The sequence below is a fragment of the Terrapene carolina genome, unplaced genomic scaffold, assembly GCF_002925995.2.
Source record: "Terrapene carolina triunguis isolate 2854851 unplaced genomic scaffold, T_m_triunguis-2.0 Scaffold32130, whole genome shotgun sequence".
NCBI lineage: Eukaryota > Metazoa > Chordata > Testudines > Emydidae > Terrapene > Terrapene triunguis.
In genome coordinates, this window is record NW_020696481.1 from 3,395 (window position 1) to 22,965 (window position 19,571).

General features: G+C 54.9%; 1 protein-coding gene across 1 annotated transcript; it reads right to left on the minus strand.

Moving 5' to 3' along the window:
- Nucleotides 1-555: 555 nt before the first annotated feature.
- LOC112123298 (signal-regulatory protein beta-1-like) lies at nucleotides 556-19,067 on the minus strand. The gene is made up of 7 exons (XM_029914148.1): nucleotides 18,839-19,067; nucleotides 7,628-7,801; nucleotides 4,802-5,143; nucleotides 3,912-4,226; nucleotides 3,076-3,399; nucleotides 2,278-2,370; nucleotides 556-908 (listed from the first exon to the last, which is right to left on the minus strand). The coding sequence occupies exons 1-7, from the start codon at nucleotides 19,065-19,067 to the stop codon at nucleotides 724-726; spliced, it is 1,662 nt and encodes a 553-aa protein (XP_029770008.1). The 3' UTR covers nucleotides 556-723.
- Between the last annotated feature and the right edge of the window lie 504 nt (nucleotides 19,068-19,571).

Genomic DNA, 19,571 nt, shown 5'->3' on the forward strand with positions numbered 1-19,571 from the left:
TCAGCTGCGAAAGAATCAAACCCTCTAATGTTGTCTCAGTACCAGGACCAGCCATAGAAAAAATGGCGCCCTGGGCAAACTTCTATTTGGCGCCCTTTCTTTGGGGGTGGAGCTGGGCTGGAGGTGGAGTGGAGCTGGGGCTGGAGCCGGGCTGGAGGGGGAGTGGAGCTGGGAGTGGAGCCGGGCTGGAGGTGGAGTGGAGCTGGGGGTAGAGTTTGGGGTGGAGGCGCTTGGGGCTCTGAGGTCTGCACATGGTGATGATGGTGGCTCACAACCAAGCGCCTGGCTGGGCTCACAGCGGGTGGCGGGGCTTGGGGCTGACAACCCTGTGTGTGGCAAGGCTGGGGATTAACAACCTTGTGCCTGGCAGCGCTCCCAGCTGATAACCCTCTGCATGGTCGGGCTCTGCCTGACAACCCCAGTACAGGGGTCGGGGCTCACAGCGTCCTGGATGCCCCAGCTCAGGGCTCACAGCCCCACTCCTGGTTGGGGTTGGGGATCACAACACCACACCTGGCCAGAGTCGGGGCTCGCAGCTCCGCATGGGAGTGGGGCGTCGGGGCTCGCAGCCCGGCGCAGGGGTTGGAGGTCGGGGCTCGGAGCCCAGCGCAGGGGTTGGGGGTCGCGATGCCCCACACAACCGGGTCGCAACCCCTAGTTTGAGAACCAATGGGCTAAAAGGAGCAGGGAGCCCGGTCAGGAGTCCTTCCAGCGGCTTCGCAATCAGCAGGCATGAGTGAGTGGTGGGTACATCCCATCAGGGGCCTGGGCTCCATCTGATTGGCCAGCAGGGGTCACTGCAGCTCCACCATCTAGGGATTCATTTCTTGGACTGCGGGGACAGAGGCTGCAGACAGAGAAGTTGGCAGGTGGCGACAGTGCGAGAAAACTGGGAAATGGAGCAGGAACTGCAAAAGGAAAGAATCCAACAGGTGAATGAGGAGAGTCAGTCAATAACCCTTCCCGTAGCATTAACCCGGCCCAGGGAGGAGCCCCCAGAGGGGCAAACTGCTCTAGTACCCTCCATGTCAGCCCCCATCACGCCCTGAGCTGGGGGTGTCGGGGAGCAGTCATCTCACGCTCTACGTTTAACCGAGGGGAGATTTACTTGGGGCTCTGACTCTCCTGAATTTCCAGTGACTGTGACAAGCTGGTACCTGAATTCCCCCCTCCCTAGAAAGGGGAGGGACCCTCCAGGTCAGGGGTCAGGACCGGGGTATGAGTATTAGGAAGCCCAGAGGAGAGCGATGCTGGAGAGGATTCAAGCTAGAACTGTTGTGTTCCCCGAGGGACGGCGCCACCAGCTCTGTGCTGAAGACCAGGCTGAGCAGGATGGAACGAGCTGGGGGTTTGTCTCTTTGGGGCACAGACACGGGGACCTGGGCAGCAATGCCAGGGGAGGCTGGATAACAGCAGTCACCGGGCTCTGGAACTAAGGAATCCGGTCCAGAGCCACGAATGGGTCACTGGGACCCTCGTACAGGCGCGGTGCAGGAGAGGGCCAGGGACCCGGGAATGCCTGGCCCTCGGGCCGGAGTGGGACTCTTGTTCTGGGAGGTGAATACCCTGGGGCAGGATTTCCAGCAGTGACATGGCTGGGACAATGCGCCTAACATGAGATAAAGGGGAACTGATCCCCTATGTGTCCCTGCCCCTGCAGGGCTCCCCCGACCCGCCTGGCTGTTTGGGGCAGGGATTCCGGAGCTCACCCGGGGCCCTGGACTGTGTCCCCTGGGGAACCTGCCCCAGGGGAACCTGGGAGGCATTTACCAGATGGAGGGAGCGTATGGAGAGGAGGCTGCGTGTGACCAGGAGAGGAGCAAAGGGGCTTCTCTGTGACGGAGGCGCAGACAGTGATGGAAAGCCTGGCCAGCCCCGCCAGCTCGCCATGGAGCTCACCCTGAGCCAGCAGGACCCACTCTCTGGGGCAGAGCAATTCATTTCCCACTTGTACCCAATCCTTGGGGGCTCTGATGCCCGGTGAGAGCAGCAGTTAGTGCCCAGGGAGATGGTCACCTGGTGATGGGCCTGTTTGGGCTTTAGGAACTGCACTGGGGCCCTGAAAAAACCACCCGGTCACTAGTGATCTGGGCTGGCATCGGACGGGGAGGGTCTGTATCCTATGAGCAGCCCCAGACACACCCAACCCCAAAACACTGACTCCCTATGAGACTTTAACGCTTCCTGCTCTGCTCCTGGGCTGCAGCATTACAATCCGTTCCCTCTGGCTCCCAGGGGAACTCACAGCAAATCTACATTTACCTGGTTACTCTTTACTTCTCAGGAAGAGGAAGAGGAGGAAGGCGGCAGTCAGCACCTTCTCCAGGAAGAGCCCGATCCAGAGAGCAGGACTGGAGAACAGACTCTGACCTGCTGTGTAAATGCATCAGATCAGCCAATGGACAGAAACCCCCGTGGAAAAGAGAACTGCTGGTTCCCGGCCATCCCACCCTGGCTCACATGCACCTTTACCGGGTTCCGAGGAAACTGGCCTTCCATGGGGCTTGGCGAGTTCCTGTCTCTGAACAGCAGGTTGGCAAATAGCCCCTGCAGAGTTTGCCCAGCTGTGCCTGGCAGCTGTATCCACACGCTGCTGGCTGGCCCCAGGGCAGCCCAGATGCTACAGTGGAGACCTCGAGCTTCGCAGAGCAGGAGAATAAGGACTCAGGAGCCACCTGCACTTTTATCCAAAAGCCTCAAATCCCTGAGCAGTGCCGGAGTCCTTGGGTCACCAGCTCTGCAGGAGTGACCATGTTCGAGCCCCTCTCTAGGGACAGTCACACCCTGCAGGGCTGCAGAGAGCATATTCCCTGGGCACAGAGTGCGGCCAGTGACATTTCCTGCCCCCAACCTGCCCCCTTCCGCTCCGCCCACGGGCCCCAGGAGAGCAGAGCCAAGCGATAATCCTGGAATAAGAGAGTGGCTGTTACACTGAGGGGCTCCCCTGGCGGAGATGGGCTGAAACGGCCCCTGGGTTCCGCAGACCAGACCTGGCATTTCCCAGCAGTGCAGGGGGTGGGGGGGGGGGGGGTTTGACTGCACATTTCCCTGCAGTAGGTGAAGTGGGATCTTTACCTGGCTCAGCAGGAACCTGGGAGAGTCTCAGCATCTCGCTGGCACCGACAGGGGGCTGGGAATCGTGCACAGCCAGACAGGTGAACGCAGACTGCCTCCTCTGCTCGGTTGCTTTGACCTCCAGGGAGCTCTGCAGCGTGTACGTCCCGTCTGGATTCTCAGCCAGGGGGGAGGATTTTCCCAGATCCATCTCATGTCCATTCTCCAGCCAGATGAGACTCGCGTCCTTCGGGTAAAACCCCTCCGCGCGGCAGGTGAACGTCACAGTCTCGTTCAGTGCGACGGGCGCCGCTGGGTCAGTGCCCACTCGCAGCCTGGGTGGAACTGAGAACACAAATATCCTGCGCTCGGCATCTACAGAAATTCTCCTTTTCCTGCTGAGTTACAGGGAAGTTCCTGGGGTGGACAAACTGACCTTCCCACTGACCCCACGTCCATTCACGCCCACACCCCAGCGCCCTCCCTGGAGCATGTTCAGCTCTTGCTGAAATCTCTTCTTTATCCAGGCCCTTCCCAGCTGGGGGGAGGCTCAGGGAAATTCTTTAAAAACCACCAGAATTAGCAGAGGGGAAAAAAATGTTCCTCACGTCCCCACTTTCCCTCCTCTCAATCCCTGGACAAAAGGCACAGCAGGCTGGGTAACTTCAACTGGGAAGGGTCTCTACGTTCTAAGGGCTCGAGGATGAGAGATGGGCACAGGGCAGAGACTGGACCCAAATCTGGATTTCAGTGTCTGACCCCCCCACAAAATACCCACCCGCAAGGGACCCAAAGGGCGATGGGTCCGTCTCAGCCCCCACCCCCCAGTAGCGGAGCCCCCAGGGCTGGGCTCCTACCTCGCAGGGCATCGCTGAGGTTGTAAGTCGCACGCAGGGGAGCCGGTAAGGTGCTGTGCTCTATCTGACAGGTGAGCTGGGAGCGGGCGTCTCCTGCGGTGAGGCTCACCCCCACGGTGCTGGACATGCTGTAGGAGACGCTCTCGTGTGCAGGGAGAACCCGGGGCTGGGGGGCTGGGAGTTTGGCCCCATTTTTGAGCCAGGTCACAGCGATGTCTCTGGGGGCGAATCCTCCTGACGTGCAGGTGAAATTCACTGGGGAACCCGGCTCTGCCCTGCTGGGGGGGCCGGACACGGACGGGGCCGACGGTCTGGCTGCGGGGAGAAGCGTTTATCAGTCAGATCCCTCTGCGCCTGAGAGCCCAGCCCCCCGCCCCACGGGACCCACCTCCCCACAGGGACAGCCTGAGATCGGGGGAGCCACAGCCCCGCCCCTGAGCAAATGCAAGGGGGGGGGCCAGACTAGGAGAGTCTTTGCTGGGGCTGGGGAAGTGTCATAGGAAAGGAAGAAAAACATCCCAGTGACCCCATGGCTGCAGCCGAGCTCTGTGCCCACAGCCAGAGCCCTACAGGGGATGGGGGCGGGGGGTCGAGTAGATTCACCGCAGGACTGGCCAGTCACCCCCCACTGCACCCCCCGGTGCACCTGGCACTTCGTTGCGGGGCAGCGATCCCTGGGGCTAGAACAGACATTTCTCCCTCTTCTCCCTAAAACCCATAACCCCCCCCCCCCCCGCGCAGGTGCTGGTCTCAACCCAGGTCCCACTTTGCTGCAGTCTCGGTGGGAAGTGCACCTCCCCGGTCAGTGTCTGGCTGAGCTGGGTTGTTCCCCGCCCTGGTACCAGCCCCCGGTGGGGAGGGGCGTGTGGCTGGGGGGAGCTCGCACTCACCGCTCACAGACACGGCCGTGCCAGCGCCGGATCTGATCTCCTCTTCGTCTCCCAACCCCCTTTTAAACTTCACACAGCGATAGATCCCGGCGTCCTCGGGGCGGGTGTCACTGATGCGGATGGTGAAGTCTGTGTCAGAGCCACTCACAGCCCGAGTCACCCGGGGGAATGATCCTGTAGGTGCATAAACGAGCTGGCGGGCACTGCCCGAGCCCTTGAACCAGTTCACGGGTCCTACTGGACCGAGCTCAGTCACAGAGCAGATCAGAGTGAGAGTCTCTCCCGCTGACACCGACACGGCGCCCTGGGGCTGCAGCAGCTGGAACTCCTGGGCCCCGGCCCCTGGAAGGAGAGAACAGGCCAGGCTGGGGGATGCTGGTTGACAAGCCCCAGTCCCGCAGCAGCAGGGGGTTCAGTCCCACGCCCGGCACCGCTGTGTGGATCCTGCTCCCTGCCCTGCCTGTTAGGGGCGTTATTCCTTCACCCTCTCACTTCCCTGGTCCTTCTCGCAGGAACAGAGAGCAACAATACACAAAGTCCAAAGGCGCAAACAATCCGATGTTTATTGGGGTGAACTTCCAGCCAGCTTGAGTCCAGTTTCCTTCCTCAATGTCCCCCTTCCCAGCTCTGACACCACAGAGCCATCCCTGTTCCCATTCCCTGTTCCCAGTCCCCCCTTAGCAAAACATGATCCCAATTTCCCCACCCCCATTCCCTGTTCCCATTTCCCCCCTTACTTCCTGATTGACTGCAGACTATATAGTAAAACTTGAGTTCTGCTTAGCTATCCCTTAACCAATCATTTTACTGAAATTTAACTAACCAATCCTGACACACTGTAACATGGTTATTTAACCAATTATATCCCACCACCTTAATTGGTTTACACCCAACAAAATTATACAGCAGACAGAAAATCACAGAACCAGATGGAGACCATGCAAATAAACATACAAAACAATACAGAAGTGAGGATTTCACAACTACAGCTATACAGACATAAGGGTTTTCCAGCTGTGTCTATTGATAAGTGAGTTCTTACCAGACAGGATGCTATCAAACTAAGTTTCCTTTTACATCTTCTAGGCTCTTCCCTTTCTCTGGAGGTGATGGGAATATCAGGACAGGATTGGATTCTAACAGCCCAATAGCACCTTATTTCCGTGTGACTAGTTTGGAATGTGAGGATGTGACCGTTCACTTCTCAAAGGCCTTACTTAGCCTAAGAACAGAGCCGCAGACTGTCACAGTACGAGAAGGCCCTTACACAGACAGAGATTTTGATTCTTTCTTTTATACCTCTATAACTAGCTAAGTGATAAGAATACACCTAAATTCTTTAAGTATAGGCCTTTACAGACAGGCCTGAATATCTTGTCGGAGAATAACATAGTTCTCACTCTTTTGTTTGGGTACAGCAAAGTCAGATACTTTATTCTCTCTCTATCAATTGCATAGAGGGAGAGAGTGCACTAGGAAACAGGGTCTCCCCCTCCTAGGCAGGTCTCTCAACAGGTAAACAATTACAGCAAGCATTTATACCTTTTGTTACAGACAACGAAAAGCAACAGCTGCATTTTGTTTATACATAGATCATTCTGATATCTTGTTTGTCTCACTTATGTAGACTCTTAGTCTACATTCCATATTATCTACACAAGGTCGCAACAACTTCTCACACAGTTCTTTCCCACTCACCTAACACAATCCTCCCTTCTACAAATCTCGCATTTTTAGGGTTACAGTTAGCCTGACTCTTGCTAAAACTGTCATGCATTGCAATCCCCTTCCTGTCAGTTCTCTCTCTGCTTCCACAATCTATATCTTAACATTGCCTAGAGCCGGGCCCTGCCCAGGGTGGGGCTTTAGCTGCCTGGGGAGTAACTTTGTGTTGTTCCACAGCGACCCCTGCAGGCTGCCCCAGAGCCACTATTCCAGAGCTCCAGCCTGGCTCCCGGGAGCAGGCAGGGACCAGGAAGCTGTTGTGCTGAGCATGAGCAGGGGAGCCGGGGCAGGGATAGAACCTCATGGGCACGAGCAGGGGCAGAATCTCATCGGCAGGAGCAGGGAGAAGGGCCCTGAGCCCCCGCTGCTGTGCTGCTCCAGCCACAGAGAAGGAGCTTCTGGGTGTGTCACTTACTGCCAATGAATGGAGGGTTATTTTGCCCCTTGATGGCCCCACACAGACATGGCACCCGATGAAGTCTGAAAGCAACATGATTTAAAGGGATAAAAAGAAATATTTTTAACCCACATCTAACTAACCTGTGGAATTCACTGCTGCAGGATATTGTTCAATCTAATTGCTCAGTAAGATTTCTACAAAAACATCAGACACTTATAAAAATAAGAACAGCCCCTGCAGTGACACCAGCTGGGATCAAGTTTTAAACACTGACTGGTTCTCACACTCCAGAGCATAAGCTGATCACAAGTTGGGGTCAGGAAGTTCCTCTTGCAATATAAAATACACAAGGGTTTATTCCTCCCTTTAGAGCAGGGGTAGGCAACCTATGGAACGTGTGCTGAATGTGGCACGCATGCTGATTTTCAGTGGCACTCATGCTGCCTGGGTCCTGGCCACCGGTCCGGGGGACTCTGCATTTCAATTTAATTTTAAATGAAGCTTCTTAAACATTTTAAAAACCCTATTTACTTTACATACAACAATAGTTTAGTTATATCTTATAGACTTATAGAAAGAGACCTTCTAAAAACAATAAATGTATGACTGGCACGCGAAACCTTAAATTAGAGTGACTAAATGAAGACTCGGCACACCGCTCCTGAAAGGTTGCTGACCCCTGGTCTATGTTCTACACTCACCAGGGATTTCCAGGAGAAGCAGCAGCACCAGGCATGGAAGAGACAATCCAGACACAGGGGTCGACAGAGCCATTTTGTTGTCAGAGGGGCGACCTTTCAACACCGCTGCCTTTGCCAGCTCTCCGTTGTCCAAAGAGATACTGAGAAGTTTGAGGTTCAGGATCAGACCTTCCCCTAATGCAGAAGGAAGTGGATTGCGTTAGTTACATTTCCCTATTCCACCTTTGTGCAGACGTCTGAAAGCTGGGCCCGGAGGCCCCTGTTCTGGAGCTAGTCCCTGGCGGTGACTGCTACCAGAGAGGCTCCTTCAATACACGCCTAAGTGGGTGGACGGCACATGGCCACTCCCAGCACCTGATCTGTTAATTAGAGATGGGCTGGGCAGGGAGAGGGTGAATCTGGATTAGATCTAGGCTGGAGTTGGCTTAGTTTGGATCCAGTTTGGATGAGAGGAGAAATAAGGTCTGTGCTAAAAGCACTGGACTGGGATCCAGGAGATGTTCAATTATCTGTGACCCTGGGGAAGTCGCTGAGTCCTTCAGGGCCCCCGTTCCCATCTTGAAATTGCCCTTTTTCTCACTTGGATAGTTAGAGAGTAAATTATTTAGGGCAGGGAATTGTCTCTTACACTGTGTTTGTACAGCACCTAGCACCATGGGGCCTAGATCTCAGCACTGTGCTCTAGACTGTAAAAATAATCCTGATGATAATAAATAAATGGAGGCAGGTATTAAACCATGTCCCCCTTCAAATATTTCCATGGGTTAGGATTTGAGAGTCTGTTTTTGTCCCATTTCTAGTCTTAAAGCTCCATCAACCTCTGCTCCATTGTGTTTCCATCTGTGCTTCTGGCATCCGGTTTGCACAGGTCCTGGTTCTGAGCTAAAAGCACTGGACTGGGATCCAGGAGATGTTCAATTATCTGTGACCCTGGGGAAGTCGCTGAGTTCTTCAGGGCCCCCGTTTCCATCTTGAAATTGCCCTTTTTCTGATTTGGCTAGTTCGACGGTGTCAACGCTGATTCCCCACTCTGCACTTCAAGTGCAGGGCAGGGAGGGGCCCGCAAGGATTCTAAAAATTAATACTGGTCACTTCAGGCTGGTATTAAACTCCCAAGGTTACAGCTTCTCTCTGCCCTTGGATGGGTAGATGCTGCCCCCACTCAAATGCAAAAAAAACCCCTTTTGAGAACCGAGGAAGGTGCACTTGGGAATTCCTTCCTGGGGGGTACCCTCAAGCCCTTTCACCCACCCTTCAGGGAAGAGCTGAGAATGAAAAACAAAGGAAATCAGCTGTTGCCACCAGCTAGTTAAAAAAGCATGTGCACAAACCTCTTAGGGACAGAAAAATCCAATCCTGTTCTTAAAAAAGGTAAATTTTATTCAAAACAAAAAGAAAGAAAATACATCTGGAACTTAGGCTTTTGCTGGATCTTTAGCTTGTGGTTCAGCTTAAAGGTTACAAGCAAAACAAAAGCCCCTGGGGTTAGCACAGGGGAATCCACAAACCAATAAGAAATAAAAGAAATAACCCAGATCAAGTCTTCCTAGATTTTCCCTGACTTATTTACATATTGGGTTTCAGATCAGGGCCGGCTCTGGCTTTTTTTCCGCCCCAGGCAAAAAAGCCTCTCGCCACCCTCGGCTGGGAGTGCGGCAGGGGAGGGTGGCGAGCCCGGCTACGGCCCCGCTCTCCCCGGCCGGCCGGAGCGCCGGGGGGGAGGGCGGCGAGCCCGGCCATGGCCCTGCTTTCCCCGGCCAGCCGGCGCGCCAGGGGGAGGGCAGCCCCGCTCTCCCAGGCCGGCCGGAGCGCCGGAGGGAGGGTGGTGAGCCCGCCACGGCCCTGCTTTCCCCGGCCAGCCGGAGCGCCGCCCCCCTCCAGGTGCCACCCTAAGCACATGCTTTAGGGTTACCATATTTAAAAAATAAAAAAAAAGAGGACACTCCACGGGCCCTGGCCCCGCCCCTTTCCCACCCCTGGCCCCGCCCCAACTCCGCCCCTTCCCCGCCCCAACTCTGCCCATTCCCCAAAGTCCCCGCCTTAACTTGCTCCTCCCCTAACTCTTTGGCTCTGTTTAAGAGCCAAGCTGCCCGAGCGCTACCGGCTTCGGGCAGCCCCCTTGCCTCCGGACCGTGCACCGCCGGAGCAGAGCAGCTGGAGCCCAGGAGGGGAAGTGCCCGGCCGGTATTTTTCCCGGACATGTTCGGCTTTTTGGCAATTCCCTCCGGACAGGGGTTTGATTACCAAAAAGCCGGACATGTCCGGGAAAAACCGGACGTATGGTAACCCTACATGCTTGGTAGGCTAGTGCCTGGAGCCGGCCCTGTTTCAGATAAGTAATCTCTAGGTCTGATTTGATGATTTTCATACCTGGCCTTTAGCTTCTCACAGCATAAGTGCTGCCCTGTTCTGCTCTTCCCCGGAAAACCACAACACAGAGACAAAGGGAAGTTGTTTCCCAATTTTAAAAAGTTCTAGCCCTCCCATTGGCTCTTTGGTCAGGTGCCCACTCCCTTCTTTTTACCTATGGGCTTTTCTTTAACCTTTTACAGATAAAGCAAATAAAAGAACAGCTACTAACAGGGATTTTATAGCTAACTGGCTGACTGTAAAAGGGAGCTACCCCCCTCCTTCGTTTATGACAGATGGGAAATTATTTAGGGCAGGTAAGTGTCTCTTACACTGTGTTTGTACAGCACTTAGCACCATGGGGCCTAGATCTCGGCGGTGTGCGATGATAATTAATAAATAAATGGAGGCCGGCACTGAACCATGTCCCCCTCAAATATTTCCATGGGTTAGGATTTGAGAGTCTGTTTTTGTTTTTGTCCCATTTCTAGTCTTAAAGCTCCACCAGCCTCTGCTCCATTGTGTTTTCACTCTGTGTCAGTTTGTGGAAAACTCGATCTCTCCCAAATGAGATCACAGGGAGCAGGGCGGGCACCCGAACTGAATTACACACGTCTTCGTTGTTTTCTGCTGTGATGTCTTTTCCTTTGCCAGCTGAATCCTCTGACCACAAACCTAGAGCAGCACCAAGGGATCTCTGTCCGTCTGGCGTCCTGTTTGCATCTGTCCTGGTTCTGAGCAGTTTGATCAATGACGTCTGCCATGAAGCATTCCAGTGAGTACCCAGCAGCGAGGTGATGATCTCTTTGGCTGCAGTTCAGCGGGTTTAATGACTGGACAATGAAATCAGACAAGGGATGATGTCTGTGTTTCGGGGCAGACAGAGCTCGTCATCAGTGTATAACAAACGAATTGCTAGTGTGAACACCGCTATAGGAATTGTATCTCTCTGATTGTGTCCCTCTCCCCGAGCCGTTCCCATTGCACCGGTGTTCTCGGACTCTAAGCTCTTTGGGGCAGGGACCATGTATGTGTCTGTGTTTCTGCCAAGCCCGGCAGCGCTGACCCTGCCTGGGACCTGACCCTCAAACACATCAGTGTTATTGGACACATTTCCAGGGGCTTTTCTGCACAGCTCCCCTCTCAGTTTTCCCCCCCGTCCATGAACACACACCCCACTCAACACACACACGTCACACAGCAGGGCCACCCAGCCCTGCATTGCTGTGACCTCCCTTCTGCAGAGCTGGGCTGCATGGAGCTCCTCAGAGCTGCTAACAGCCCCCGGCTGGGTGTACTACCAGCAGCAAGTGACGTGGATCCTGGAGGCGTTGCTGGGCCCGGCTTGTTAAAGAGCAGCCGACACTGGCCGGAAAACTCTTGAAAAGCTGAGGAACAAATTCCCCCCGTTCCCCGTCGCTGTGTCTCCTTTTGCTTATTTCCTTTCACCAAGGAGATCGGCAGGGAATGGGGGTTGGGCTTTGGTTTGGGCCAGGATCATCGGGCCCAACCCCCATTCCCATCACAGTTCTCCTGGCCTCCCCGATCAACGGCCGTACGTGCAGAATAAGCCGCCACTGCCAGGAACTCTTAGAACGACACGGTTCCTGCTTTCATGCAAATGCCCAGAGATTCTAGATAAAGAAAAAAAGGGCAGAGAAATGCCCAGGGGGGGCCGCGGAGGCCGGGCGCTTTCTGAACTGGATGGTTCCCCCAGTTTAGTTGCTCAGGTCAAAGCACAAGAGCTTTTGGTTTTGCTGCCGTTAGGGAACATTCATTACTTCAAACAGACCCAACACCAGCCTTCAGTCACAAACCTTCAGCCCCTGTCCTGCCCCACAGAGGTGAAATGTGGGGGGTACATGGGGTAACATCCCCCTCCCATTTCTACCACGGTTTATATCTGCTGGGGCCTCCTGACCCCTCCCCAGGGCACAGGGCACAGGCTGGGGGCTGGCTGCTGTATGAGACTCGCCGCCAACTTCTCTCCTTCTCACACAGGCCTGGGCTCAGCAAAACCACCCCAGAGCTTCCCCTGGGCAGGCAGGGCACTGGGCACTGGGGCGCCAGGCTCCCTCGCCATGCTGCAGAGAGACGGCGCCTGCACCTGCTCTGGGCAGTGTCCACAGCGCCTCTCCCCGCTCACCCCCCTGCACGGCTGGGTCCTTCCCCCTCCCCGCAGTGCACAGCTGGCTCTAAGTTCTCAATACCCCTGTGTCTGATTGTCCCCCACCCTCCCCTGAACAGCTGTCTCTTCTCCTTCCCCCTATAGGCACCCAGCTCACAACTCCCTGGGCACACAGCTGCCCCTTGCCCCAGCTGCCTGCAGGCTCAGGGCAGGTCCCTCACAGCTAGACCCTCTCCCCACCCTCCTGCAGGCAGCTGGCTCCAGGCGTTTACTGCCAGCGCCCACAGCGCCTGCCCCCGTTCCCGCGTAACACAGCTGGCGCTGGGCTCTCCGCTCTCGCCTGCCTACCCCAGACAGCCATTCAGCTACAGCAGCTCTCTGCCTTCTTCACTTGTCTGCCCCAGGCCCTGCCTTCCTGCCCTGCCCAGAGCTCCCCTTGGCACCAGCTGCACCAGCCTTTCCCTTGGGTCCTAAAGCCTGACAGGTCTCGTGCTGCCGACCAGGCACTGTCCAAGCTGGCTGTCCCAGTCGGCTGCAAGCTCAGGAGCAGCTCTCTGCTGGAACAGTCTCCAGCTGCTATTACAGAGCATCCTACGACATATCCAGAGTCGCTCTAGATCCAAACTCCTTTGTCTCCCGAGTGCCAACACTGAACCCCGCTGCAGGGCACCAGAACCTTTCAATTGTGCCCCCCACTATCCACACTCACACCTCACCTCTGCCTCCCCCTCTCTACGGGCAGCTCCCCGGTTCTGCCCCTCAACTGGGGCGCATGGTGCTCAGCTCCCCACTGCTTGTGCCAAAGCCACCGGCACCTGCTGATTTCATACTCCCCCTGGTAGGGGCCAGGGAGGCAGATCTGGCTCTTGAATGAGACTTTTGGTTTCCGGGCAAGAAATGAAAAAGGCTGATGGGAAAACAGCTCCAGGAAAGGGACTCTCCAAGAGGAAGTTAAATAGGACGGAGCAGGGTGGAGGGAGGGGAGCGGTTAAACCCGCAAACTGCAGAGCGGCCAGAGAAACCCTGGGCTGCTACAAAAAGGCTCCAGATGTTCTGGATACAATATCAACACGCACCTAGTGCAGGGTGGGGGCTTTGTAACTAACACACGTAATGACAAACAGCGATAACAGACGAGCCGCTACGTCCCTTTTCAATGACAAATACTACACTCAGGGGGAGGTAGCGGCACTGCTGCTCGGGGCTGTGACGCTGGCAAACCAGGTGCCAGCTCATGCCAAGCCCCCCATAGCTCCACTGAACCCTGACACAGCCCGAGCTGGAGCCAGGCTGGCTCACCTGGGTGTTAGTGTTGTTACACGAGGGATTAGAGTTCTACAAATGAGCTTCCTGTTTAGACTTTAGTGAATGCATGCGAGTTGCTGCCTGTGTTAATCTCACTTATAACAGCTGTAGCCACAGTGTACGGTGCTACTGGAGCATTCGCATTGGAAGCGTCTGTAGCTGTGCAAATCAGCGGACAGAAGAGAAGCATGAACCAGTGTGAAACGCGAGTCTCCAAAAGCAGCGGTTATGTCCTGCCTGACACAGCAGGCCCATCGACACCAAATGAAATACTATGGACCAGCAGATGGCAAAAGACTTTGTTGATTGCTGCAACCCAGGAAGAGGAGACACACAAGTGAATTCCTCCCAGCAGCTGAGTTTGCAACTTGAAGCAGAAGGAGGGAAGAAATAAAAAGCCCAAACAAGGAGGAACTCTGTCTCTATGCTGCTTAGATCCTCAAGGACAAGGTTTTTCCGGCATAAACAAGAAATTCCCAGTGTTTAGCCTGGGTTAGCCCTAAAGGACATATACAGTTTGTTTATACATAGAGGCTTATATTAGTTCTTGGAACTCATTTGTGTGTAGATGTGTTTACCTGCTTTAACCTTGTAAAGAACTCTCTTGTTTCCTTTTCCTATATAATAAATATTCAGATAGTTCATTATAGGACTGGCTACAAGTATTGTCTTTGGGGTGAGATCTAAAGTGCAATTGACCTGGGGTAAGTGACTGGTCCTTTGGGACTGGGTGTAACCAGAATATTGCTGGGATCTTTGGTGCAAGGGACCATCTATGGGAAAGAAAAGCAAACCTAACTGAGTGTTGAGACAGACTGGAGTGCCCAAGGGGACTGTCTCTGACTCCATATTAAGGCTGTTATGGAGCCTGAGGCGTTTACAAGTGAAATCTAAGTACAGAACTCACAGCCAATCTGGGCTTTGTGCCCGGCTTCCTAACCCTCTGCCCTGAGCTTGGTACCAGGCTCTTGAGCCGCTGCAGGACAGCTTGACAGGGGCCTTCTGATCCCAGCATCTTCCAAGATGTGGGACTTCAACCCATCCCAACTCACGTGGTAAGAAGGCAGGAAATGCTCCCTGAAGGTCTCCTCTCCCTCTCCTTGCTGCCCCAACATAGCCACAAAGAGAAGCTGGATGTTTTCCTTGCCGTGGGACTGGCCAGCCGGCTCAGGGGCAGATCAGCCAAAGGACTCTGCACATCTGTGGTGAGTTCAAGCATTGCCAGGGCGGTTTATTGTCGAACAGAAATTATTACACAACCATCTCCTGCCTCTTCAGAGCTGAGCAGAGGCAGGAGGCTTCAGCCAGAGTCCAGAGTAGCAGAAAAGATACAACCCATCACTGCACATGGTCTGTGTCCCACCTCCCTGATGTCCCAGAGCACAGACCAGCATGGGCACCTATGGGATCTGGCCCTGCCCACTGCCCTCAGGGACCCTCTCCAGGCCGCCCAGGTGATTGGCCAGACCCAGCAGTAACAGCAGGGGTCTATTTCTCTCCAATCAGGTCACAGGGTCACATCTGCAAAATGCCCAGCTCCTGCCAGCCCAGGGAGCAAGAGTCCGAACCTCAGGCCAATCCCGCAGGACTCAGGGGAGCTGCTCCGGGGCCACCGGGTCTCACAGACACACAGCGTATTATACACGAACAAATGGCGTTACACCCCCGTATTCCACATATCTGCTCCCTGAAGCGAAGGTCAGTGCAGACAGCGCAGAGGGATGGGCTGAAGGGGGAAGGGAGCCCAGTCAGGAGTCCTTCCGGTGGCTCTTTCATCAGCAGGCAGGAGTGAATGCTGGGTACGTCCCATCAGAGATTCCTAAATTCCCAGGCCAGAAGGGACCGTTGTGCTCCTCTAGTCTGACCTGCTCTATTGCACAGGCCAGAGAACCTCCCCTGGATAATCCCTAGAGCAGATCCTTTAGAGAAACACCCAGTCTTGATTTTAAAATTGTCAATTGTTCCATTGGTTAATTACTCTCACCATTAAAAGTTTAGGCCTTATTTCCTGTCAGAATTTGTCTGTCTTCAACTTCCAGCCATTGGATCGTGTGTCAGACCTTTATCTGCCAGACTGACGAGCCCATTATGAATTATTTGTTCCCCACGCCATGTAGGTACTGTAACCAGGTCACCCCTTCACCTTCGCTTTGTCAAGCCTGGGCTCCATCTGATTGGCCAGCAGGGGTCACTGCAGCTCCACCATCTAGGGACTCGTTTCCTGGACTTGGGGGACAGAGGCTGCAGACAGAGAAGTTGGCAGGTGGCGACAGTGCGAGAAAACTGGGACATAGACCAGGGGCTGCAAAAGGAAAGAATCCAACAGGTGAATGAGCACAGTCAGTCAATGACCCTTCCCTTAGCATTAACCCGGCCCAGGGAGGAGCCCCCCAGGGGCAAACTGCTCTAGTACCCTCCATGTCAGCCCCCATCACGCCCTGAGATGGGGGTGTCGAGGAGCAGTCATCTCACGCTGTACGTTTAACCAAGGGGAGATTTACTCGGGGCTCTGACTCTCCTGGATTTCCAGTGACTGTGACAAGCTGGTACCTGAATTCCCCCCTCCCTAGAAAGGGGAGGGACCCTCCAGGTCAGGGGTCAGGACCGGGGTATGAGTATCAGGAAGCCCAGAGGAGAGCGATGCCAGAGTGGATTCAAGCTAGAACTGTTGTGTTCCCCGAGGGACGGCGCCACCAGCTCTGGGCTGAGGATCAGGCTGAGCAGGATGGAACGAGCTGGGGGTTTGTCTCTTTGGGGCATAGACACGGGGACCCGGGCAGCAATGCCAGGGGAGGCTGGATAACAGCAGTCACCGGGCTCTGGAACTAAGGAATCCGGTCCAGAGCCACAAATGGGTCGCTGGGACCCTCTGTACAGGCCTGGCGCAGGAGAGGTTCAGGGACTGGGAATGCCTGGCCCTCGGGCTGGAGTGGGACTCTTGTTCTGAGGGGTGAATCCCCTGGGGCAGAGATTCCAGAGCTCAGCAGGGGCCCTGGACTGTGCCCCCCGGGGATCCTGCCCCAGCAAACCCGGGAGGCATTTTCCAAATGGAAGGAGCGTGTGGGGAGCAGGCTGCGGGTGAGGAGCACAGGGGCTGAATGTGACTATGGCCCTTTGTTTTCAGTTTTTATTGATTTTTACTGAAAAATTCTTTGTTTTACTGAAGCTATTGTTGGGTTTTTACTGATTGTTACCGAACTTTGGGCCACTCAAGGACAGGAAAATACAGATTGTGTTAAGAATATCCAATTCATTACATTATATAGATGTGTTTATGGTAATAATAAGTTAATATAAGTGTAAATGTGTAAGGAAGTTCGGCTCTGTAGTGGAAGATACAAACACACGCACGTATGCGTGTGCACCTGTGTCCATATTGTTAATGAGAGAGAGAAGGCAGGTGAGGGACCATCCACCAACACAAGTTGGTCCAATACAAGACATTACTTCCCCCACCCTGTCTCTCTAATATCCTGGGACCAACACAGCTACCAGAACCCTGCCAACATACCGTTAATCATCCTGCCATCTGGGAGGTCCAGACAGTGCTGGGCAGGGGAACTAGGTGACAGGGAATAAGCCCCAGACAGAAGGCCCCCCCCACCCCACACACACACACTCAGCAGGGCACAATGGGGGTGGGGAGGGATCTGAAATAAACCACTGCATGAAATTGCCTTTACTCTCAGGACTATGACTTTTCTGTTTGTTGCTTTTTTTTTTTCTTTTCCCCATCCCTGAATATCAACCCCGATATTCAGCCTGAAAACTGTGAAGTTATATTTTGCACTGATTTGCACTCGGTTTTTTATTCTTGTAATAAACACCGATACATTCCTGGCAAATTGTAAACAAAATAAACACTGAGAACGAAGGGCCTTGAATGTGCCTGAGGTGCAGACGGCAATGGAAGGCCTGGCCAGGCCTGCCAACTTTCCATGGAGCTCACCCCGAGCCAGCAGGATCCACTCTATGGGGCAGAGCAATTCATCCGCCACTTGTACCCAATCCTGGGGGTCTCTGATGCCTGGTAAGGGCAGCAGTTAGTGCCCAGGGAGATGGTCACCTGGTGATGTGGCCAGTTAGTGTCTCTAGGAACTGGGCTGGGACCATCAGAAAACCACCAGGGCACTAGTGATTTGAGCTGGAACTGAACTGGGAGGGTCTGGATCCTATGAGCAGCCCCAGAGACACCCAGCCCCACAACACTGACTCCCTATGAGGCTTTAACCCTTCCTGCTCTGCTCCTGGGCTGCAGCATGAAATGCGCTTCCTTCTGGCCCCTTTTCTCCGGGAACTCTGCCCAGTGTTAATCACAGAAAAGCAGCAGTTACCTGGTTACCCTTTGCTTCTCAGAAAGAGGAAGAGGAGGAAGGCGGCAATCAGCACCTTCTCCAGGAAGAGCCCGAGCCAGAGAGCGGGGCTGGAAAACAGCCCAGACCCTGTAGTGGAGATTGGACCTGCAGTGTAAATGCATCAGGTCAGCAAATGGACAGGAAGTCAGTGGCGAGTTTGTGTTAGTTCCTGTGAGCACATCCCAGTGCCTGCCCCGCCCCACCCCACACAGAGACACACACACACACATCCCCAGTAGGGTGACCAGATGTCCCGATTTTATAGGGACAGTCCTGATTTTTGGGTCTTTTTCTTATATAGGCTCCTATTACCCCCCACCCCCGTCCCGATTTTTCACATTTGCTGTCTGGTCACCCTAATCCCCAGACATCCCCTTGGCACGGCTCAGAGGACACTGCACTTCACCACGGCTCAGCACGGAGCTTGCAGGTCTCACTGGTGAACAGCAGTGTGCCAGCTGAACCCAGCAGGGCCTGCCCAGCTCTGCCTGGCAACTGTCTCCCCCAAAAGCGGCTGGCTGGCCCCAGACCAGGCCCACAGGTGCTGGAAGTAGGGGTGCTGGGGATGCTGCCGCACCCCCTGGCTTGAAGTAGGTTCCATTATATCCGGGGTTTACAATTTGGTTCAAAGGCTCTCAGCCCCCCACCTCTAAAAATTGTTCCAGCCCCCCTGGCCAGGCCAGGCCAGTCCTGACTGGCAAGTGGAGTCCTTGGGTTTAGGAAGTCTCAGGCAGCAGCTTCACCCCAACACCTGACTCCCCCACCCCCAGTACACCCACCCGGCCAGTCTTCCCCACTGCACACCCTGGTGCACTTGGCACTTCGTTTTCGTTGGGGGGCAGAGATCCCTGGGGCTAGAACAGAAATTTCTCCCTCTTCTCCCCCCATCTCCCTAAAACCCATACCCCCCCCCCCCCCCCCGCAGGTGTAGGTCTCAACCCAGGTCCCACTTTGCTGCAGTCTCGGTGGGAAGCGCAGCTCCCCGGTCAGTGTCTGGCTGAGCTGGGTTGTTCCCCGCCCTGGTAGCAGCCCCCGGTGGGGAGGGGCGTGGGGCTGGGGGGAGCTCGCACTCACCGCTCACGGACACGGCCGTGCCAGCGCCGGATCTGAACTCCTCATCGTCTCCCGATCCCTTCTTAAACTTCACACAGTGATAGATCCCGGCGTCCTCGGGGCGGGTGTCACTGATGCGGATGGTGAAGTCTGTGCTAGAGCCACTCACAGCCCGCGTCACCTGGGGGAGTGATCCCTTATCTGCAAAAACGAGCTGCCGGCCACTGCCCGAGCCCTTGAACCACTTCATGGGTCCTACTGGAGCGAGCCCAGTCACAGAGCAGGTCAGAGTGAGAGTCTCTCCCGCTGACACCGACACGGCGCCCTGGGGCTGGAGCAGCTGGAACTCCTGGGCCCCGGCCCCTGGAAGGAGAGAACAGGCCGGGCTGGGGGATGCTGGTTGACAAGCCCCAGTCCCGCAGCAGCAGGGGGCTGAGGCCTGGTCTACACTAGGCTTTTATGTCGAATTTAGCGCCGTTATATCGAATTAACCCTGCACCCGTCCACACCAGGAAGCCATTTAGTTCGACATAGAGCTCTCTTTAAATCGATTTCTGTAATCCTCCCCAACGAGAGGAGTAGCGCTAAATTCGACATGGCCATATCGAATTAGGCTAGGTGTGGATGGAAATCGACGGTAATAGCTCCGGGAGCTATCCCACAGTGCACCACTCTGTTGACGCTCTGGACAGCAGTCCGAGCTCGGATGCTCTGACCAGCCACACCCCGGGAAAATTTGAATTCCTTTTCCTGT

Coding starts and splice junctions, on each gene's coding strand:
- LOC112123298 (XM_029914148.1), bottom strand. CDS start 19,067: ATGAAGTGGTTCAAGGGCTCGGGCAGTGGCCGGCAGCTCGTTTTTGCA. Junction 5,144..7,627: donor GCTTCTCCTGGAAATCCCTG/GTGAGTGTAGAA, acceptor CTCTCCTTCCAG/GGGCCGGGGCCCAGGAGTTC. Junction 2,371..3,075: donor CCAGGTTCCTGCTGAGCCAG/GTAAAGATCCCA, acceptor TTTACACAGCAG/GTCAGAGTCTGTTCTCCAGT.